Genomic DNA, 24,054 nt, shown 5'->3' with positions numbered 1-24,054 from the left:
TAGGAGTAGTCCTTGAAAGGGCAGCTGCTGTAAGAGCTTTCTCAGCCCCACCCACCTCACAGGGTGTCTGTTGTGTTGGGGGAGGTAAAGGAGATTGTGACTACTCTGAGATTCAGAGTATAGGGCAGGATATAAGTCCAATATCATCTTCTTTTTTCCTCTTCAACTTGAGTTACTTGTGATATTGAGAGCATCTTACTGATCTGTCCAAGCTCAGTTATTAAGGATGAACATTAAAATAATCCAAGCTTATAAGAGATTTCAACAGAGTTCTTAATATTGCCATGGAGCTGCAGTTTCTAGCAATTAAAGTACAGCATCATCATCATAATTTAAATTTGTGAATTGCCTCATCCCAGCCAATGCCAAGCTCTAGGCGATGTACGACAAGAAATACACATCAAATCAATAAAACCAGTAATTTAGAACAGTTGCAACCCAATTAACATATTTTATAATGTGTTGTAATTCTGCTTTCTAGGCATTGGGAACAGTCCCCCCCCTTAAGGGGAGGGGGGTGCCAGCCCAGCAACCATCGCTATCCTCAAGCAAAAGTCTGGTGGAACATTTCTGCTTTACTGGTCCTGTGGATTTATAAAAGATCCCACAGGGCCCTGGTGTCTTCTGGCAGAGAGTTCCACCAGGTCGGGGCCAGGACTGAGAAAATTCTGGCCCTCGTTGAGGACAGCTGGACCTCTTTAGGGCCAGGGATCACCAGTAGATTTCGACCATTAGAGCCTAGTGCTTTTCCAGGGACATAGTGGAGGAGGTGGTCCCATAGATAAGTCAGTCCCAGACCGCTCAAGGCCTTAAAGGTCGTAACCAAAACCTTGAATCTAACTTGGTACTCAACTGGAAGCCAGTGTAATTGATGCAGCACAGGTAGAATGTGTGCTGTCCGTGGCATTCCTGTCAGGACTCGCACTGCTGCATTCTGGACCCGTTGGAGTTTCCAGGTTAAAGTCAAGGGTAGGCCAGCATAGTCTAACCTGGAGGTGACCGTCGCATGGATTACCATGGCTAGATCAAAATGAGGCAGTTAGAGTAGCTAGTTGCCTGGCTTGGCGTAGATGGAAAAATTCTTTCCTCTAGTTGTCAGGGATGTTAATGACCAAATTATTTTGAACAATTGAGTTTGGTGTGAGCCCGCGGATGCAATGGAGGCTGAGTAGAACTTCCTCTTCACAGTCTTCACCGCCACCTCATAGGACCACCAACATCCTATGAGATGTTCGAACCGCCTCATCACAGGTACGTTGCAAACCTCGCTCTAGTTGTTGGAGCTCCTGTTTCATCCCCCAGAGTTCTTCTGTGTACCATAACATAGCTGGGTGATTTTCATTTGCTTATTTTGCAGAGATTCTAGACAAAGATGATAAAATTAATATCTTAACATCACATTATATATGACTAGCTGAATGCAGACTTGCCATTTTAGAACTATTTACAAAACTTGTTTTTCTTCTTTGCAGATGTGGGGGCACCGTGGGTGCTATTCTGACATGTCCCCTAGAAGTTGTGAAAACACGATTGCAGTCTTCCTCTGTCACCTTGTATATCTCTGAAGTTCATCTGAATACCTTGAATGGTGCCACTGTTAATCGTGTAACTAGAGTTTCTCCGGGGCCTCTCCACTGTTTAAAGTGAGTAGCATGCATACAGTTTTCATCTTAAGATATCTGATGCTTAAGGCAAAGGTCTTTGAAAATGAAATGCAGGTCATAATCCATGCAGAACTTCCTTCCTCTAAGGTGAGCCATATTAGCTGCAGACCAGTGTGCTTCAAATTATTCATCTTAATCTGTCATAGTGGATGTCGAAATCAAGACTGGCTATTTACTGTGAAATAACACATATGGATGCCTTGCCTTCTGTCCATCAATTTATATTCCTATATGATGTAAGTACTAGGCTACTTAGCCTCCTTGGTGTCATTTGCTGTTGTGGTTTTTCTTAGATCAATGATAGTGATTCCGTGGGCCACATAGAGCCACATTCACTATCAACTAATAGAGCCACATCACTACAGAATATCCTATGTGGTATCCTGCTGAAAACACTATACACACTATATCATTATTAATATTAAATTCCCAATGTAATCTTTTTAATTATCACATTACCTCTGTAATGGTAGGGTTGTCCTTTCCCATCCTCGTTGAGCCTTAGCCAGCTTTGTGAAGTGAGAGGAAGGAGTTCCTTGTCTCCCTTCTCACTCTCTTCCACATGAGGCACAGTAGTTCAGGAAAGAAAGTGAGCTTACCAAGGCAACCAGAGAAGAGCAAGTGGGTGGAGAAGGGGAGTAAAATGGCCCCCAACCCACTATGGCCAGCTTGTTTTTTTCCTGGGTGGCTGCTGTAATGATGGTTTTGGTCACTCTTCTCTATGCCCTGCTTACTTCCCTCCCAATAGCTGCTTGGGTGCTGGCATGAGAGCCTGGAGGTTGTGGAGAAGGATGAGGGTGGTGTTTGATGGGCCCTTTACATCCATTCCTGCCCTACAGTTCAGGGAGGTTGTTGCTTACCCCATATTTTAGTCTTGCAGTGTTTCATAGGGGCAACTGTTAGCCCTACCAGGCAGTGGTTATGCCCATTTTCCTGGAACATAGGGCAGGTACCACATTGGATAATGATACTAAAAAAAGCCATGGGTGGAATGTCAAAGAGTTGCATGTGGCTCCCAAGCCACAGAGTATCACTATCTTAGAGTAAACTTTTTCTATTTTTCCAAAAGTTGCTGTCATTCTTTATTACTAAGGCTAAATATTTGTCCAATGTTCCAGACCAGGGTGGTTGTTTTATAGTTGAAGTTAATAATCTGTGCCCGTTTGAAAATAACTGGGTCTCTAGCATCCCCTTCAGATGAAAACAAATAAAATACATAGTTAACTCCACATTCCTTCCTGTCTTGTTTGTGAAGTATTTGAGATTGGAGAGGCAAAAAAGGCCTTTCCAGTAGTGTATTTAAATTCTATAAAGAATAAACCATAGCTATGGAGTGCAAGAGAGACTTTTTAGTTGAATTGATAGTAATTGATATTTTTAGGCATATGCTCCCCCCCCCCACCACCCTTGAGGTGTTGGTCCAGTTCTTGCAGATTTATTTAGGATAATACAGATGGCAGTGGGTAGTCAGAATTTATTTAAGACATTTGTTTCCTGCTCCTCTAAAGAAAACATGAATTAAATAACAATAAATATACTTAGATACATAAATAAAAAATAAGATATATTCATATGAAACAAATTAAAATTTCTCTCAACACAAACCTCAGCCGTTTATAGATTTTTCCACTCTGAAGGACAGTGGGGGTTGGGATCCATCTGATATGTTACTTAGGAGGCTTTTGGCTTTTTGCTGCTAATTCAGATAGGATTAATTACAACTTTAGATGTGGAATCTAGTGTTTCCAATACAAAACCAAACCAATACACAAACCAAACAAAATTTAGAAAACAACAAAGAAATATATACTTTATTTGCTTAATCATAAACATTTTATTGAAGATTCTTGGAATTGATCTGTAGCTACATTAGGAGCAGCAGTTTCAGCAGTAAAAGTAATAGAGTCACTTTAACGGACTAATTTTATGCACAAGCTACCAGTTCATATAGCCATGTTATAGTTTACTTGTAGCACTTGTTAGTCATAATTCCAGCTGAAGGCCTTCAAAGTTATGTACTCAAGCATAATGGCTACATGATGTGAGGTGGGAGGATTTTGGCAAAGTAAAAACTCTAGGTAGCTTTAGACAAGTTGTTCATTATATCTGAATAGTGTCTTTATCCATGGGATTCAGAAGAGGTAGGCAACAAGTGCCTTGTAGTTCCGCTGCGTAGAAGACTTTCTGGTTGTAGAATCCACTGGATGTCTATGATGCGTCCTGTATTTGCAGTTTGTAAGCTAAATGAAGGAGTCTTTCTTGCACGATTGTAATTTTGAACCAGCAAATGAAATTAACTGAAAACTAACTTTTTCCGTCTGTTGTGCAACACCATATTTCAGAACTAAGACTGAAATTATACCACACTCCTTAGAAAACTAGCTTGAGATTCATTGTAATTCAGGAATGCCACTCTACAACATACTTTAAGAGTATAGTTATATATGGTTAGAATCTTGTGGAACAATTTGTTTACAAGCAAACCTTTTTTATTAAGGCATGTTTCACACCTGAATTTTGTCTTTGTACTGTGGTAAAAGAATGTCACAGAACACGTCTTTTATTCCTATGTTGCTAGCAAGAAAAAACATTTTTAAGCCATACACTAAACTGAATGTGCTTAGAATGACCAGTTTAAACTTTTCCAAGTTGGGAGTCTTTTATACAGTTGGTGTTTGCTGATTGCTCAATCCTTGTGTCATTAACCTGTGTTTCTATTTGAACAAGAAATACTCCTTTTAAAACATTCCATTTATTGGGCTCTTTATCTGAATTGATAAGCATAGTGGTGTGCACTGCACCATATTGATTAACTTGTAAGTTTGTCTTGCAATCTAAAGGCATTTAAACTGGCTCTGAAGATGCCCCTGATGAGGATTGTGTATTTTAAAATTTATGACTGAACCAGCCCTCTTGCAACCCTCTTGCATTACTCACCACTTTCTGGATGATTACTATCAGTACTACCTTCCTCTCCTAATCTTGCACTAATTCTCTGCTGACTTTCTTCTGCATAATATGGTCTACCATTAACAGCACTTTCTAATGTGGCCATTTTTAAACATCTGGTATTTTATCTTGTATTCCATGAATTTACATTCTGCAATTCTTGTAAAATAGTTTAAGACAGGATGATCTCATTCTCTTAAAAAAAAAAGATAATGCTCAGCTAACACATTGTAGCAATATCTCATTAATATTCTGTGTGGAGGTAAGCAAAACTACAAATTAGGGGAATGTCAGGGGAATCTTTTATTAGAGGAAAGGGAGGTTATTGTTGCACCTGCCCTTAATCATACTATTCTGCATTATTCCAGTTCAGAACTAATTTTTCTTGGAATTCTGTGATAAAAACATTGCCAGCACAAAAACACAGTAAAAGCCAAAGAATGCAGCTTAACTTGATAACTGAGAGCACGAAGTAATACAATTTCTTTTGAGATTTTGAAAGGCAGTCTCTGCTTTCGTTGACCATGGTATTACAATGATTCATTCTTTATTCCCTCAGCCTTACCATAACAGTCAATCTCCATTTGGCTGTTCCTGAGGCACATTTCTCACTAGACTGCCACCTTTGTTGAGGCACTTTCAAAGAAGCAAGCCACTTTCCAAAGAAATATTCAAAAATTCTAAATATTTTCATGTGAATTGTACAAGAAACATTACCATCACTAGAACCATTGTCATTGTTCTGTAAAAACACTAGACCATCTCTACCGGTTCCAGCATACATATATAATTGTGTATGCATTTGTTTTGCAGGATGATCTTACAGAAGGAGGGTCCTCGCTCACTATTTCGAGGACTAGGCCCTAACTTGGTAGGCGTGGCTCCATCCAGGTAAACAACAGAAATTCTTCAGAAATTCTGGAATCTTTCAAAGGCATTGTTTTGTTTAATAGGCAGAAACTGTTAGTTTTTCTTATGAAATTTTTTCTCCCTTGGAGTAACCTGGTGGAACATGCTCCCACCTTGCAGAAGTTACTGCAGTTTCACAGGGCCTGTGAAATGGAGCTGTTCCACCAGGCTTTTGGTTGAGGTGGTGGGCACCCAGTTACCTGCACAGGAGTTGCCTTGACCATCTGCCCCATGTGGAGTTTTGATATGAGTGGTGTAATCCTGCTACCACATGTCCAGTTTATGGAAGAACTTTGTTTTATCCATTCTGATTTCCTTCTCATTTGTTGCCATCTTTTAAATGTTTGTTTAACTGTTTTATGTTTTTAATGCTTATATATTAACTGTTTTTTGATGTTAGTAATTAAGATGTTATCCACCCATTTTGGGAAGGGTGGGATATTAATTTAATAAGGAAAAATAATACCTCCTTCTGCCTCCAAACACCTCAGCAGGATGGCATATCAAAGGCTGCATATAAATCCAGTAGGAACAACAAAGAAGCGTTACCTTTGTCTACACTGAGATGGAGGTCAGCAACTAAAACCACTAGAGCTGTCACTTTCCAATAGCCTGGCACATGAATTATCCAGGAGGACCTGGTCTGTTATTGCTCTCTCAGTTGCTTTGCCTAGATAGTGTGGCAGCTATCTTGTTGGGTTCCGCAGGGCACAGTTTTATCCTCCGTGATTCTCAACATCTACGTAAAAGCCTTTAGGAAACATCATATGTAGTTTTAATGGAGTGCAATCAATACACAGATGAAACAGAGCTTTATCTTTGTTTACCCAAATTCCCTGGAGATGTGGTAGAGGTCTTGAGCTGCTGCATTGAAATGACTGAAAGTGGATAAACTGAAACTGAACCCAGGCAAGAAGTGATGTTGGTTGCAAAAGGAGGGATCTTGAACAGCATTGTTTCCCACTAATCAGAGGCTGAGTGGTGATTAGCCACATAATGTTTCTGTAGGGATTTTTTTTTAAAGCAGTTGACCTGTTTTAGTTGTTCCTGCTGGATTTACATGCAGCCTTTGATGTGCCATCCTGTTGAGTTGTTTGGGGGCAGAAGCAGGTATTAAATTGTTCCTTGTGTACTGGATTCATACAGTTGCCATTGGAGACCAGCTATCTTCAGTGGGTTATACTGGATTCAGCATTGCTGCTGAAGAATAAGGCAAATGTAGCTACAACACCCCCCCCCCTCCGCGTTCTTTTCCAACTCAGTCTAGCTCACACATTTGCATTGAGACACAGCAAAAAAGGGGGCCCAGGTAAATGGTCGGCCCAAAAGACTCACGAATCCTTCTGCACTCCTTCTGCACTCCAAAATGCTCTGGGGAATTTGAGCCACAAACTCAGGACACCTTCCCTTGGCCTTTGTCTACTCTTAGATGAAGGTCATATTCACCCTTGCCTTCAGTAGATAATAGTCAGACAGTGGTTCAGGCCAAATCTCCAGTCCTGAAACAAGACCTTCCTTCAAAGGCTTAATGCAAAAGACTATGTCCAAGGTGTTGCCTTTTTTCATGTGTTGTGATTTGAGAGAGGTCCAGTGCAGCCAAAGAGACTATAGAATTCAGGACTAGCCTTTGCAAGGAACATTCAGTATGAATGTTGAAATCACTTAAAATGGTCACTCTAGATGCTTCCAGCACCAGTCTGAGAGCACCTCTGCCAACTCAGAGGGTGCCAGTGGTCTGTCTCTGAATCAGAGACTCAGAGCGGCTTACAATGTCCTATATCTTCTCCCCTCACAACAGAAACCCTGTGAGGTGGGTGGGGCTGAGAGGGCTCTCATAGCAGCTGCACTTTCAAGGATAACTCCTGCGATAGCGATGGCTAACCCAAGGCCATTTCAGCAGCTGTAAGTGGAGGCATGGGGAATCAAACCCAGTTCTCCCAGATAAGAAACCACACACTTAACCACTACACCAAACCAGCTCTCTAGACAGTCAGTAAACAAACAGAATGTGTTCTGTGTTCTGCTGGCTTTAGTGCAAGAGAGCTAAATGTTATTAAGTTTATTGTTGATGTTTTATATTGTTAAACTTAAAGGTTTTATTATTATTATTGTATGTTTTTATAAAATGTTGTTAGCCGCCCTGAGCCTGCTGAGGTGGGGAGGGCGGGATAGAAATAAAATTTATTATTATATTATTATTATTATTACTAAGTATATGCTTAATTAGAGAGATGAAGGCCTGGGAGAGAGAAAGGTGAGCCTCCCCTCCCCACGGAGTCCCCCAACCATTTTTTTTTTTTTAGGAAAAGTGGAAATTTTGGGGGGAATTAGGATATCATTCCTAGAATGAGTAAAATATTTCTTAGGATAAGGTTTTTATTTTAAAAACGTACAATTTGTCGACGCCGTCATTGTTTCTAGTTCAGCAGCCTGCCTTTCCTGTAGAAGTTACTCCTGAGGATTTGGGGACCCCATGGATGACCACGCAGCTCAGCATTGAGAAGGCAAAACTGAAGAATGAAATGGCCCTTCCTTCCTCTTCCCTCAGTTGAGCTGCAGTGCTTAAAGAGGGAGAAGAGGGCATTTCTTCTTCCTCAGTGCAGCACCTGATGCTGTATGGCAATTATTCCACACAGGTCCCACAACTCCAGAGCCAGAAAGGACAGCTTAGGCTGAGGAGAATGTGGGAAAGATCATCAGTCTTCCCCTCCATGTTCAACCCTAGGTTTCTAATTTTTTTTAATTAGTTACCTAGGTTTCTAGATTGCAAAATAAAATATGGCATTGTAGCTTAGATAATAAATGACAAGTGCTTGAGGGCTAAGAATACTTCTTCAACATTAAATATTTCCAATTAGTCTTTAAAATCTTTCTTCTGTTGCACGTACTATAGTTAAAAGTGAGGCATAGGACAGTAAAAACTTTTAAAAGGACAGTAAAAAAACCTTAAAAGCAAGGCATAGGTAATAAAAACCTTAAAATGGGATAGTATTGGAAGAAATAAGTTTAAGGGGAGAAACTGGATGGTTAAACAAGCATGTTATGTCATTATACAGAGAAAGATAAAAATTGTTCATAGCATCTTGTAAAATCACACTCATGTGTCAGCCTGAAATAAATGTCTTATTTCTACCTTTTCCATCCTGTCCATAAAGTGTGACTGTGGTATATCTTTCTCCAATCTTCATGCAAGACTTGTCCATTTGGTAATGTTTTTTGTCATGTGAATGAGCATTACGTCCTTTCCAGTCATCAGCCCTAAACAAATATGGTGGTGTTTCATTTGAACACTTGCTAAATAGCTTTAACAGCATCTCTCTGTTTGAATAAGCTTGAGGGAAGATAGTTTCAGAACATGCATCATATACATTACTGGGTTTAGATCCCATTTTGCTAATTATACCATGTGAAACAACCACTTTATCACTTCCTTGTGAAAGGCCACATGTTTGCAGAGCTAATGCTATTAACAGGGTTTTATGAAGGCTGCTTAAACCAGAGCCTCTGCTGGTCATTTGTTTTAGTTAAACTTTAAAAAGGTGATAGTTTTTAATATAGCTGATGTAATCTTGCAGCGTTACAAAATATTTTTTGCTTTGTATTTAATACCTATGTTTTAGCACTATTTTAAAGGATAGTGTAAGTTAAATAGAATAGCATAGAGTTGCTAATAATCCTTATATGTACTTGATAAATCAAAACAGTAGCAAACAGTCCCTCCTGCCCCCTTGTGGAAAGCTTATGAGTTCTATGGTTATTTTACTAGTTACATAATACCATTGCCACTAATTTGTGGTAATGCCGCTTGTTGTCTGCTATAATGACTTAATATTTTGGTGCATTTAACAGACATAATAATAGCTGAGAACAGAAGTGAAATAGAACCAGTAGTATGTTGCGTTAGGATCTGGAGCTCTAATTTAGGTGTGCCTGAAGGGGTGAGGCCAATGGCAATTTTGACTGTTTTCTTCTAATAGTTGACCTTCCATGTCAAATCGCAATCTGCTTTTGAAAATCTTCCATTCCAGAGCGTTTTTCACTTGCAGCGCTGGAGGCTCTTGTTTGAGAAACATGCCAGATTCTCTTGGGCCTGTGGAATGCTAAATCCTGGATAGCCCATGCTTCCTTGCATGACTTACCCAAGCCTGATTGCTTGATACTGCTCAACAGCAGCTACCCTACAAAAGTCAGTCTGGTATAGTGATTGGCGTTTCAGGCTATTATCTTGGAGACACGGGTTCAAATTCCTCTATTCTAGAGATCACTGGGAGACCTTGGGCTAGCCACACAATCTCAGGCTAACCTATCCTTGGAGGTTTTTAAACAGAGGCTAGATGGCCATCTGACAGCAATGAAGATCCTGTGAATTTGGGGGGAAGTGTTTGTGAGTTTCCTGCAGTGTGCAGGGGGTTGGACTAGATGACCCTGGAGGTCCCTTCCAACTCTATGATCCTATGATTCTATCTCACAGGGGTATTAAGACAATAAAATAGGGAGAGAATGATGTAAGCTGCTTTGGGTCCCCATTGTGGAGAAACTTAGGGTATAAATGAAGTAAAGAAACAATACTTCTGAAAATTGGGGGGGGGCAGATAAAAAGTTGCCTGCTTGGTGGGTGGGGAAGAGAAAATACACTGAGGATTTGTGGGCTGCCAGGAAGGGGAAGAGGAAATATTGTGGGGAAAAGGATACAGAGGAAAGTGAAGGCCTCTCACAAGTTCTTGGGGTTCTCTGTTATGCAGTCAAAGTCAGACCAGAACCAGTGGGTTGAAATTAAATCAAAAGAGTTTTCAACTAAACATTAGGAAGAACTTCCTGACAGTTAGAGTTGTTCCTCAGTGGAATAGGCTTCCTTGGGAGGTGGTGGGCTCTCCTTTGGAGGTTTTTAAGCAGGGGCTTCATGCTGATTCTGTGAACAGGCAGATCATGAGAAGGAGGGCAGGAAGAGTTGCATCAGTGCCTTTTCTTACATGCCCAAGGAATTGCTGCTTACCACTTTGGGGTCAGTAATTTTTCTTCAGGCTAGTTTTGCTAGGGATCCTGGAGAAGTTCTCCCCTCCATCTTCTGGGCTTGGAACAGGGGTCAGTAGGTGTTTGTGGGGGAGAGGTACTTGTGAATTTTCTGCATTGTGAAGCAGGTTGGACTAGATGACCCTAGAGGTCCCTTCCAACTCTTATGATTCTATTATTCTAACCTAACTGCCTGCTGGCATTGCACAGCTGAGCCATGGTTTTCTCAGAAAGAGGCAATCACTAGAAGGGAAAGCTGAAGGCAGACGGTTGACAGGTGGGAAAGAAGGAGGGAAACAGAAAAAGAGGAGAGGCTGTGGAGACTTTCAGGGAAGGAGGAAGTAGTTGGGGAGAAAAACAAAATGCTCCTGCAAGGTCCCTATTCCTCTGAACTGTAGGAAGGGGTTGTAGATTGTACTGTATCAGCTAAGATAGAGTGTTAAGTCAGCCTTCGGACTCATGGCTTATATCCAGCTTTATCTTCTTCATACTGATGAAAAGAGCAGGGCTTCTGCTCTCAGCAATCCAGAAAGGAGCAAGCATTATATATATTTTCTTATCCCATACCATGCCACAGTAGATAGAATACTATCCACTAAACATTGTTCTGTCTTGGAGCTCTTAAAGGGTTCAGAAACTGGATGAAATCTGGCAGTTTTTCAGATCTGCAGGCACTTCCATCAAAGTTAAAGCCCAACTGTTTTGTAGGTCAGAAAGAAAGAAACATTTATCTATGAAGTATGAGACAGCTTAACTGTGTCTTTTCAACAAAAAGCATTAAAGTTCTCACCACAATCCTTTGGCAGCAGATTATGATGAAAGTCATCTGTAATGGTAGGTTTGGTTGAGATTAGGGATGGACACAAACTGGCTGACAAGTTAAAGCTTGTGACACATTTAGCCTTTGGGTTTGCAAAGCAATATTAATGGGCCGAAGAACTGCCATGAACTTCCATGAATTTTGGTGCAGTTTGTGGTAGTTTGTGAATTGCTCTTCATGAAAAACAGCTGGAAAACTCCGCTTTCTGCTCTCCATGAAAAGCAGGAGTTTAAACGGCTCACAAACCAATATGAACTAAGTCAGTTTGCAAACTAATCTCCTGGTTCATATGGGTTTGTGGTTTGGTTCATGGTTCCACCACAAACCAGACTCTAAAATGCAGTTTGTGCCCATCCTTAGTTGAAATGTGGAGGCAGAAGTTCACAGCATGATGAGGGAAGGGAAAGGGCATTGTCTGAGTTTCCAAGCAGAATTGTCTGAATGGTTATAGGGAATTTATTCTTTTACTGGGAACAATATGTTTGTCAGTTCAGTTTCATTGCATAGGGCCAATGGCCATTACAAAAGGTTAACACTAAACATTGTATACAGTAGAATACAGTAATGTGAGATTGAGTTAAAACACTGTAAAATTACATTTTAAAACATGTTTCATAAGAGGAAGGAACAACTTCATAAGAGGAAGGAACAACTAGTTTGGCCAAATTTTCTCTGCTGCTAAGGCAAAAAGGGCAACCTTATTTGAGACCTCTGGTTTCACGTCTACAAGAAAGAATGTGACTTGTTCCATCATAGCGCTAAAGCCAAAATTGGCCAAAATTGTACCTAAAAATTTCTTCCTTGGCGCTGAATAAAGTGGACAGGCCAGCAGATTATGACACAGGTCTTCTTCAGGATCAGGACCTCTGCATTTATAGAAGTGCTGGGCAACTGGTGTTTGAGTATAGCAGCCTTCAAGCATGGCTGTTTGCATTGTTTGGAAATGGATAGAAGTGAAAGCTGAGCATAATTTAAAAAGGAGGCCTTGGACAGATATTGTGCCCTAAAATGATCTAGTTTAGTAAGTTTATACTAAGGTGAAAATTTGGTTCCCAGTAGAACTTGCTTGTCTAAAGCAGCATTGCGTAACTATATTTGAATTCAAAATCAGCCTGTTTGTCTTCTGCTTTGAGGTTTTCATATCTGAGACCTCAGCTTTGTACAGGTCAGCTGATTTTATTTCCTCCTTTAAGCAGTCTGTTTAATATTGATGTTGCTGTTGGTTTAACTGTTCGGCTATAGTGTGGTGGTGTTAAACATTATAACAAAAATTCAACTTGGATCCCATTTTGATTTTTAGAGCAATATATTTTGCTGCCTACTCCAACTGCAAAGAAACATTGAATAATATTTTTGAGCCAGACTCTACTAAAGTACACATGACCTCAGCTGGAGTGGCAGGTAAGGATCTGTAGCTTTCTGCTCTTATCTGAAAAGCCTTTTAATGAGTGAGTGGGGATGGCAAGTGGAAGACTCCAGAAATCAGGAGAATGATTGCTTTAGGGTAGTAAGACAAGAAGGCTGTACAGGTGACTCTCTGGCCTGAAGCACTGTGTATGAAAGTTTGTTTGAGAATGAATGCATAGAGCTGGTTTTATGTGTTTATGGAGGTCCGTGTGAGAGCAAAGTGTACTGGCCTTTCTGCTTTCTCTGTTTTCCTCATAAGTCTTAGATGAGCAGTTAGGGTTTACTATGCAGTAAACAAAATAATTAAATAAAGAAGCTCTGAAAATTTTCTGCCCATTTACTTATAAGAACTTTAACTGTTTTGTGCCTTTTGTTCTGGATTTTCTGAAATGTGCCATCAAATTTAGTAATGTTTCTTGTCCATACATCCTTTGCTGTGATTTTTAGAGGTGGCTGTAGAGTTAGGTAATTTAGACTAGTTTGGTTATGATAAGGAATAAAAAAGCAAGCACATTCATCTTTCTAAATAGCAAGTTTGTTGAAGAAAGGATTAGATAAAATTGTGATAATGAATAAGAGCACTATAGCATGATTCTGTGACATTTACTCAAAAGAAATTCCAATAACTTCGGTGGGGTTTACTCCTGGAGAATGGTTTAATTCTACAGAGGATTGCGGTCTTAAATATCTACTAAGTAAATAATTCATTTGGTAGTTTAAAGCTGTAATCCAAATAAGACATTCCTAGGAGGAAACCCCATGAAACAAAGTGGAACTTACTTCTGAGTAACCTGTTAAGGATTGCTCCCAAAATGTAGCTTTTTGTATTATTCCACTTGACATACTTTTGAAAGTGTTTTGGTCTCTGATCATAAAAAAAGAAAGGTCTAAGCAGGGACAGAGGACCTTGATACTCTGAGGTTCCCAACTGATTTTGTCTATACAGCATATAGAATAATCCAGTCAAAACAGTTTGGCAAAAGCATGCTAAAATGACCAAGTAATTTGCTAGCTTTTCCTGGAAGGCAGTGTAATCAAGATGTTCTGTCACTGCTTCTTATTGAAAATATTAGATCGACTGAATAAGAATAGAGGAAACTGTGTCCTGAAGCGATAATTGACTGTTGTGGTTACAGCTGTTCATTTTGTGTGGGAGAATGATGTGGAAGAATTAGTGTTAAAAGCTGCCTTGTGCTTGATTGGAGAAATTCATTGTAAATGATTGGAGGAATTCATTGTGGAGGGAGGGAGCCATATTGGGTGGGAAATCATTTAATATTGTATCTCAGTCAATTAATTGCTTCAGAGACTTTGTTGAATATAAACGGCTATTCTATTACCTGTGTTTTTTTTTCCTCAGAGAATTTTAAAGAAATGTTATTTCTCTTGACAAAGAGCTGAAGACATGGAAATGGATTAGTAATCTTTTTTTTAAAAAAACCCCTGAAGATCTGTTTCTATGCGTTCCATTCACATTTCACAAAAATAGTTGTTTAAAATTAGTGCAAAAGTCTGTTGCTATCTATCAGACTGTCTGTGGATGTGCATCTTTGCCAAGCTCATGAAGATGTGAATTTACTGGCTTGTTGGCAGACTTCATATCTACATGAAGAGTCAGTTGCTGGTTCAGCCATAATGCCTATAATGGTGATATTTTGTTATCACTTTTACAACTTAGCCCTAGAAATGCAAAAAAAAGGTTATCTCTTTGATATATATATATATATATTTATATTTGAAACTTTTTTGATATTGGATGTGGGCTCCTTTTACAGTTCTGTGACTTCACTCTTACTACTTAAAATTATCCTGCTCAGGGGCTTATGCTGTGCTGATGAGCATTAATATTCAGCTTTGCAGTTATGCACCTAAACCAAATGGTTGGTGAAAATGCGTGCCCCATGCAGATTGGCTTTGAAGGTAGCTATTTTTTTCTCTAACTAGCATAGCTTTGCTGCACTCTAGAATTTCCGTAGGCATCGTTTTAGAAATTTGACTAAATATGCATAAAATACTGATTCGTAGTGCTGGCTGCATAGCCGTGCATCTAATGTAGAGGGATATTAACATAGCTTGTGGGGAAAAATGCTAACCTTGTCATTTTTATAATTGCTTCTAAAGACTCTTATTGAATGCACTAAAATAAACTATTAATATTTCTACATGCAATGTCTGTATTGGCTTATAATTCAATTATTTGAAAAATCAAGAACACAGTGACATGTTATGAATTAAAGTATTGAGTTCTTAGAATAAGCTTTCTCAAATCATTTTATTTCATGAAACCTTTTAATATGGGTTATGATTTCTTTATTAATGTCAGTTTCAGCCAGATATTTGAATTATTCCAGGGATAACTGCTGTTATTGTACTCATATTCTGCTATGAAGGTACTTTTCAAAGTACTTTTAAAATTTCAAATAACAAACTATGCAGGTACTAATCTTTTTTAAAAAAAAACAAAAAACAAAATTGTGTAAGCCTGAAAATTTAAATATACATGCTATTTTGTGTTTTTTTCTTTTTGTTATCTTTTAGTATCCAAAGTGAGTTAAGTATTTTGTCAGCCATTCTATGAATTATATAATAATAAATCATTATAATTAGCCAGACTTCCTAAAATAGTATCCATAATACAGTTTTTAATGTTAACTCATTTTCCCAGCAGCTGCATTTTTAAAGTCTGCAGATGTTTGGGTGGGGGGGTCTGCCTCGTCCCAGTGCCATTATGACAAGTTGAAGTGGCCCCCAGAGGAGTTACCCTGTTTTGGAGCTGTATGGGATACTGGGAACATGGACACAACTTGTTAAAAATTGCACTTTGTGGTCTGGCCCTTAGAATACTGGGTGCAGAGCAACCCTTCTCTTGCCACCCTATACCACAGTGGTTTCAGACATACCCTATGGGGGGGGGGGGATGACTGAGTCTTCCTGCTATCTGGAAGCATATTGGATAGATCAGTGCACAGTGATCATCAAGATCCAGCAAGAAGGGCACTGTTGCAGAGCCCATCTCATACACAGCCACTTACTCATTTCATCATCTTATTTCCCAAGATGTGACTTGGCACCTGGTAAGAACAGCAGTACATCCTTAATATGTAATAGTAAAACTTGGTTTTAGCCAGTTCCTCTAAGTGATGTTATCTGAGTTTAGCAAAGTGAAGTCCGCTTGCAAGGAGGGTGGACTATAAGACTAAATAAAGTTGTGATGCATCAGGTAGGGGGATCCCAAAAATTCTTCCTTTAGGAGTTTAATGCATGTGCCGGCCAGAACTGCACATGCAGTTCTCAAAAGTACTTTTTATGAGCATTGAACTCCTTCCTGTCCTCTTGTCTTTTTTTCTCATAGGCCTCAGTTGCAAGAGCTCTCCATCTACTGTGTACACAGAGAAGCCCAGTTCAGGTCAATGGGATCTGTAGTCTGGGTGCATAAAGGACAGGACACTTCAGTCTCCTTTTTTTCTTTTCTTTTTTGTATTAGAGGGATTCTTTGTGATGTCTTCACATGATGAACTTCACATCAGCAAAAAAAAAAAATTAACTGCTTTAGAATGAATACCAGTGACCCTTTCATGTGTGCTCATGGTGACGGATATTAGATATAGTAGAAAGGTGATCTTAGGAAACACTTTTTTTTCCGTCTCCTATAACAAATGTAAACAGTAAACATTCTGTGATCTACAGCAGCACTGCAAACTTTTCATCTTGTAAATGATTTGATATGTTTTGGATAGCACCAAAGTATTGCTTGCCAGGTTTTAAGCATTGATTTGTAAAAGATGTTCCATCAAGCTATATTTTTTCTGCTTTCCATTATGTATCTTCTTGGCCCACTTTGAACTAAGGAAGGAAAACACTAGTATAGTCCAATATTGTGATTTAGTCTGTCTTCTTGTATAAAAGTGTCAAAATTGTGATGGCGTGTGCAGAATGCCGAATATTAAAGCATTTTTTTCTGCTTAATTGTGACAAGGTTAGCATTTTTAAAAAAAAGTATTTTAGGCCTCTTCAAAAGAATACACAGGTAAGTATCTTACAAGATGTAAACTGAATGGTTAAACTGCTGCAAATGGCAGAAATTTCAGTACTCAGTGCATTTTACAAAACTTTTAAAAATACCTGTGGCCTGTATTATTTTTTTCCTTTATTTTTGTTCTAAACTTTTAAAAGTTAGATCTCACAGTTACTGATTCACAAATCCTTCCATTGGGATTCAGTTTTATCACATGTGTCTGATGAGGTCACTGCTTGTTGTTATGATACAGAAAAGCCTGTGTCTATTTTAGGCATTTACTGTACATTTCTCCTGTGAAAAGAGTGAGATCGTGTCATCTCATGCTCCCCATCCGCAGGTCACTTCCTGCAGAAATATGGACTAACTTAAACCTCGTGAGTACTGAACTGAGCGTCTCTTGCAGCCTCTAGCATAAGAACCACACTGTGGGTTTGTAATTGCTATTAAACAACCACGTAAGGGGAATCTTTACATCTGAATTCCAATTGTTCACATTGTTCTGAAACATCACCAAATTATTTCTCAGTGCAGTTGGGGGAAAGGTCAAAAATGCCTTTCACAGATCACTGCAGTGTTGGTGAATTAGATTGCTTGTTGATAAATTAGATCACTTGTTGACAGTTTGCAGGATTTTATTTTGACAAAGTATTTCAAAACTGCACTTAATATGCAGTTAACTATATTTGTTGCCATAGTCTTTTTCTTTTTTACAATATTATTTGACATGACATATTCATATGCATTTATTCATCACATTTTCTCTTGCAAAACACAGTTGTTATGATCTTTGTCAACACAGATACATACCTGGGATCTTAGCTGTTTTATTTATTTGTTTTGCTGCAGAATATATTAAGGCCTGAAATACTTTCAAATTAATATAAATATTCAGAGATCAATCCTAATATAAACACTGTAGGTATGCTCTAGTGTATGATCCAGTTACAAATGTGCTCATTGCTCATATATACACCATTATAGGAGACTCCTGTGAGTGGCATTCCAAATGAATCTCCAAACTGCCATTAAAACGGTTGAGTTGAGTTTAAAAGCATTTTGCCGGATTGGTATAGCAGTTGCATAAAGATAATTTGATTTGGTGTAGAGTATGCTATCTGTTTAGTGTATGTTTCTTTTATAATTCTTGTTCCAGACCTCCAAACTGCTTTTAAACTTGTAAGAGGGATTACAATACTAAAAAACTTTTAATGTTGGTTATATCTTGATGGTAAAAATAAGTTTAAACTGAACTATATGCGCCATGATGCAGCATAGATAAACATTTCTAAGATGTATTGATTTCAGTGTTTCTTCCTACACTGGAATAAGTGTTACATATCTACATTGTCAGAAGTATATAATAACTGGATCCACTTCAGTTTTAATTTCATTTAGACTGAAAATGAGAAATGCGTTTAAGTGTCTTGATGTTCTCTGCTCAAGCAAAAGGGCCGTTAATTAGAAATCAGTTGAGTTTTGATGACAAGTGCAAAAGGTTTTGATTCTTTACGGATGTTAAGCATGGACCCCATGTAAAATCTTCAGAAAACAACATCATAGTGCTCAGGCCTTAGCTATATTAGTATTCTGCATTCTGTTGAGTTGCATTGGCTGCTGCTGAAATACCTAGAGAAAAATTACTGCTTCTAATATTTCTAAGCAGATCCCCCCTCCCCTTTTTATCATTTCTTGGGTATGAGCAAAAGGGGATGACTAAGGACTTTAAAAGATTGTTTAATTATGACCATAAGGTGGAAAAAATCCTTAATATACAAGCAAGCAGTTAAATATGATAAAAGAAGATAAATATTAGTGGAAAGTCATATTATTTTGACCTTTTCTCTGTCTCAGAGTTTTTCCTTCCATAGTCCACTGATCATTGTCCAGGCTTGGAAGGAAGGCCCCACTGAATCTAGTGAAACCAGCCTGATAAAATGCAGTTGTAGTTTTTGTTGTTGTTGATTGATCAGAGAATTGTGCAGGATGTGAGTAGTTCGAAAGTTTATATAGTCCTGCTTATTTTAACCTCTTTAAAACATTTTAAATTGAAAAAAATGTATTAAGAATAATGATAAATAAGACATACTGTTCCTTTTGGAACAAGAGAAAACATTACCTTTTTATCCTATTAAAACTTGAGTTCTCTTTTATATATCACACTTCCATGCGTAGAATAGGTAGTCTGCATGAAGGCAATAATACCCTTAAAGAAAGAAGTAATTGGGCATTTGAGAGTGAAATTCATATTACTAATTAACTTGAAGTGCTTCGTAGTAGCTTAAATACTGCAAATACTGCAGGTAGCTTAATTACTGCAGGTAAGTGCTCCTTTTTTAGAACATGAGACAAGAACCTTTGTATTTTCCAGCTTTTATTTTAACCAAAGTTTAAAACAGTTAAGATCCTTTGGCCTTTCTGTTTTTGAGCCTTTCGGCCATTCATCTGCAAATGCTTCTTCCCTGTGTGAATGCCAATGGAGACTGACCAGAAAAAACTGGTATGCAAATAATACTTCATTGTTTATGTTGTTTACTGCTCTTTTGGCTACATCACACATAAGTGGCCTTATGCCCCATTGTGATGTAGCCAAAAGAGCAGTAAACACTTACCCCAACTCCCTGTTTCCACTACCTCTACGAAGGGAGCATGATTTGTACAGTCTTACAAATGACAGTAGTAGTTTGGGTACTTTAAGCCATGTAAATCTCATAGGTCCAGTCTGTAGACATCCTGACACATACAGTGTTTATATATAATTTTGCAGCTACCTAAACCTGCATTCCCACATTGCTGTTCTATTTTCTGTGATTGTGCAGTGGGGAATCTAATCTACTTTTAAAAGTGCTAGAGCAATCATACTGTTGCTATTAATCTTACCAAGACATTGAATAATTGTTGTCTGGATGCTAACTAGTCCATAGTAAATATGCTGCAGTACTGTTACTCTAACATCTTACTGTTGTATACCTGTACATGTACATATTCCTGGCCAATCAACAATCCTTGCTTTTGAATGCTAAGTAGAACTCACTGGAAAAATTAATCTAACAGCCTACTTAATTATACCATGCAATTCAATATTAGAGTGTTTATGTATAGTAAAGTATCTCTCTTAAGTGTGCCATGTTAAGTAGATATTAAGTTAATATTTCTTTATGCTCCAGTTGTATTCCTGATTAATACATATAATTTACAGAGAATGTTCTGCAGTATTCCAACAGGCTTTAGTTTCATTTGCAAAACACTTTTATTTGAAGTGCTTTTAAATTCAATTGGCCTAGTTTCTGTCTTGCTGTCTGAAATGCGTCATAAGATTTGTATGAATAAATTGGCAAAAAATGAGTTATGTGTACTTATTTCTAATAAAAATACTAATTTGAATAATACTAAAGTTTGTTGCCATTGTAAACTTGCAAAAGTATTTAAAATCAATAATAGTCCAAGTTCAATTCATATTATTGTATATGTTTTTGTTTTCAAACTATTTTTATGTTAGCAAGGCTAACTTTTCTTTTAAATATTTGTTTAGGTTTTACGGCAATCACAGCAACCAATCCAATTTGGCTAGTAAAGACACGATTACAACTTGATGCACGGTAAGGAACCCCTTTTCTTATTTATTTAAGATTTATATCCCGCCCTTTTCACAAGTGGAAGTGGAAGCGGTAGTGTAAATGAATTGGTTCAAGCAAAACAGTAAATTATAGTTTGATGCTACGTGAACAAACCTTGAGGCAGCTAAAGACTTACGTGTGCATTCTCTCATGCATGGAGATTAAACTGGTTACTTCTGCTTTTGTGGTAGCTAATCCAGCAAGCTATGGTTTTCACTTGCCATAGAAACCATGATTGCAAATTGGGAACAAACTGTTTGTAATACTCTTACATTATCAGTGCAATCCAGAAAGCAGAGATGGCTGGGTGCCTGCAGAAAAGCAGGACTGTGCTGGTCCATTCCCTATGGACATTCCACAGGAGAAAATACATGTGTTATTCTGCCAGGGACAGATGGCATAACAGCTACACTGGAGTCCGTAGCAACTCTCCCAATCAGACAACAGCAGCCAATAACTCCCCTGTGAGTGGCACATACAGGTGCGGCTAATCATTACATGCCAAGCCAGCCACTGCTGTATGATGCCACACTCTCCTCACCCCCATGGAGAGCTGGTGCACAAGGAGGAAATACACATCAGCAATGCAGCCCCAACAGAAGCAGGTAGCTTGACTACCTACACCCAGCTCATAGGGGGAGGGCAGCCACCCATTTCCTGACAAGGTCCTGACTACATGCAGCTATACCTGCCCTGAGCTACACACACACTTCCATGAAAAAGCAGTTTTAAAAAGACAAGAGGCCAAACACCTGGAGCTCCCACACTCAAGACTGGCATCCTAACCACTGGGCCATGAGGGTAGACTTGAAGGAGGCATGCCATCCAGCATTAGGCACTGCACTGTGGTCCTGGCGTTGCTACCAGTCACATGGGGCCAGGAAGAGACCAATGCACGGATAGGCACAGTTCAAGTGGAAAGGCACTGGGACACCAAGGCCAGGGCTCGTTTTCTCCTTTTGTGTTTTGTGGAGGCAAAAACTCAATTTGCCTCCACAAACCACAAAAGAAGACCAGGATGGCAACTGATGGGCTGACCTGGAGAGCCACCATTCAGGCAGGGGTGCCACTGCACATCACTTTGTGGCACTCATGGTAGCAGCTCACTTGTGTCCACCCTGGGTCACTTGCACCTCCACTGCCAAGCAGTAGTACCACCCATCAGCCCATTCCCATGCAAGCTGCTTGCAGCAGTCAGCAGTGTGTGTGTCTGTGTATACATGAAGGGTCAAACTTCAGTGTGCCACATAGTTTCTGCTGTGTTTTGCAGATGACTAAAGCAGAAGTCCAGTGGAACCAGAAATACCAACAACAGTGATCCCAGGATGAGCATCCCTGAGTCAGAGCCCACTCTCTCCTACATGTGAAGGGGCAGCCCTAAGGAGCCTACATTTGATGGGGAGGGCGGGATATAAATTAAATTAATAAAATAAATAAATTAAATAAAGGAGAATTTGCAACTGGAAGGGGAGGAGGTGGGGCAGGGAGCTAGTATTATCTGTTCACAAACAGACAATGTTATAGAACACTATAGACCTTATGGAACAGTAAATCATGAGGTCTGATGAATAAAATTGCCAGCCCCCTCATTCCAGTATGGCGCCTGTGTGAGCTATTCCCAGGGCCCGTGGGAAGACAGACTGAGCTGCCCCCTAGCATAGCATGCATGGGAGAAGGGTGAATTTGCTGAATGGCAGATTGCCTGAGGCAGGATGCTCCGGGAGCTAGAAGGAAAAGAAAAGATGGATTTATACTCTGCCTTTCACTACCCAAAGGGTCTCAGCAGCTTACAGTCTCCTTTCCTTCCCCTCCCCACAACAGAAACCCTGTGAGGTAGGTGGAGTTGAAAGAGCTCTATAGCAAAAATGGGCTCCTGCATTAAAGCAACAGTATACAGCTACACAGAACACAGGACAATATACTCCTCAATCAAGTAAATATCTTATATCACTAGTAAGATTTATAAATTATATGCAGTAATTAATACAAAACTACTTGAAATGCTCTATTCATATATTTCCAGTTTCCAACAGTAACAAAGTACTGAATGTCTCCAAAAGTACCAAAGCACTGGTAAGTTTCTCAATGCACATCTCTTTAGACAAATCCACTCTATAACAATAGTCCTTCAAGCTCAAGAAATTGTTTAACAAGACAAAAAACTCTGGAAGACAACGAAGCTCTTAGAAAAACGCTGAGGTCCCTTGCCCAATGATTGTTTCCTCCGGAAGCAAGGTCTTTTTCGAGGATTAGGATTTCTTCCTCACCAATAATTTTACACGGAACGGTAACCTACAGTTTGAGAATCTGGCAAGCCTGTTGTCTAATGAGATGTGGACTGAGAAATTTACCAGTACTTTGGAGACATATGATTTGAGTACTTTGTTACTGTTGGAGATTTACTAATAGAGCATTTCAAGTAGCTTTGTATTAACTATTGCATATAATATATAAATCTTACTAGTGATAGAAGACATTTACTTGATTGAGAAGTATATTTTCCTGTGTTCTGTATAGCTGTGTATTGCTGAGAGAGCTCTGACAGAAACTGCTCTTGAGAGGAACAGCTCTGTGAGAACTTGTGACTGACTCAAGGTCACATCAGCAGGTACATGTGGAAGACTGGGGAATCAAATCTGGTTTTCCCATATAAGAGTCAGCACACTTAAACCACTGCACCAAACTGACTCTCTAGGCTTGAACTGGCAACTGAGCGGCGTGTGCTTTACATGTGCATGGCAGAGACTCTTAAGAAGAAGACAGCAGATTTATACGCCGCCCTTCTCTCTAAATCAGAGATTCAGAGCAGCTTACTATCTCCTATATCTTCGAACTTCCGGGGTTGGAAAATGCCGAGCTGAATTGCTTCTCAGAAGGGGAGCAGGCCGGGGCTTCTGTTCAGGGTAGTGGAGGGCAATTTAATGCCTACTGCCTACTTTTCTCAGTCAGAGATCAGTCCAAGATATGCACAGGAAACTCTGAGGAGATTTACCTTGGCTAAAAGGGAGTCCTGGGGGGGGGGCGCTCCTTTGAGGGGTCTCTGGAGATGAGTTGCATATTCATCATCTGCAGAAGTTTCCAGAGTCATTTATTTGACATAAGCTCGACAGGATCCTAACCTTCTTTGAGACTGCTAAACATTTAAAGCTATACAAGACCGGTGTTGGATCTGGATAATTGCAGAAAAAGGTACTGATGACTGTCTTCATTCCGGGACTATTTAAAGTTAAACAAAATAAAATCAAAAGGTGGGAAATAGAGATTCAGAAAACTTGGAAGAAGGGGAAAAGGGGCAAAATTGAACTTTGTAAATTTAAAGGACAGTGCTAAAAAGTGGAAAGGAATTTATTGTTTTGTCTACTTGTGGTTTTGGTGAAAAAGCCCCATCACAGATTTGCAGCTCTCACAGTCATCACAGGAAATACGTCAAACATCGCAAGATCTTTTTACCAGTGAAAACGGGATTTGGTGGCAAGAAAAGCAGGAAGTGTCAGATGGAAAAGGGAAATCATTGAAGCAGCTAGCCTACTCTAGGACTATAATATCATAGAAAAACATCAGCGGCCATTGCTAGGAGGTCAAAATTTAAACAGTTTTTAAAGTGTTCGGGACATTAAAAATTTGGTGAAGCTGACAGAGGTGACAATTATAAGGTAAATACTA

At 39.2% G+C, this 24,054-nt stretch overlaps 1 protein-coding gene across 2 annotated transcripts in view; it reads left to right on the top strand.

Annotated features, from left to right (window-relative positions):
- The window catches only part of SLC25A36 (solute carrier family 25 member 36), a 41,882-nt gene that overhangs the window by 9,103 nt on the left and 8,725 nt on the right, over positions 1 to 24,054 (top strand). For both annotated transcript variants that reach the window (XM_060242178.1, XM_060242179.1), the window contains exons 2-5: positions 1,473 to 1,643; positions 5,427 to 5,504; positions 12,653 to 12,753; positions 20,307 to 20,373. In XM_060242178.1, coding sequence (XP_060098161.1) covers positions 1,473 to 1,643; positions 5,427 to 5,504; positions 12,653 to 12,753; positions 20,307 to 20,373 — 417 coding nt within the window. The remainder of the gene's footprint in view (positions 1 to 1,472; positions 1,644 to 5,426; positions 5,505 to 12,652; positions 12,754 to 20,306; positions 20,374 to 24,054) is intronic.

The sequence above is a fragment of the Heteronotia binoei genome, chromosome 6 (genome assembly GCF_032191835.1).
Source record: "Heteronotia binoei isolate CCM8104 ecotype False Entrance Well chromosome 6, APGP_CSIRO_Hbin_v1, whole genome shotgun sequence".
In the NCBI taxonomy this organism is placed as follows: Eukaryota; Metazoa; Chordata; class Lepidosauria; order Squamata; family Gekkonidae; genus Heteronotia; species Heteronotia binoei.
The sequence above is the reverse complement of the archived record's forward strand: the minus strand, read 5'-3'. Positions and strand labels throughout refer to the sequence as shown.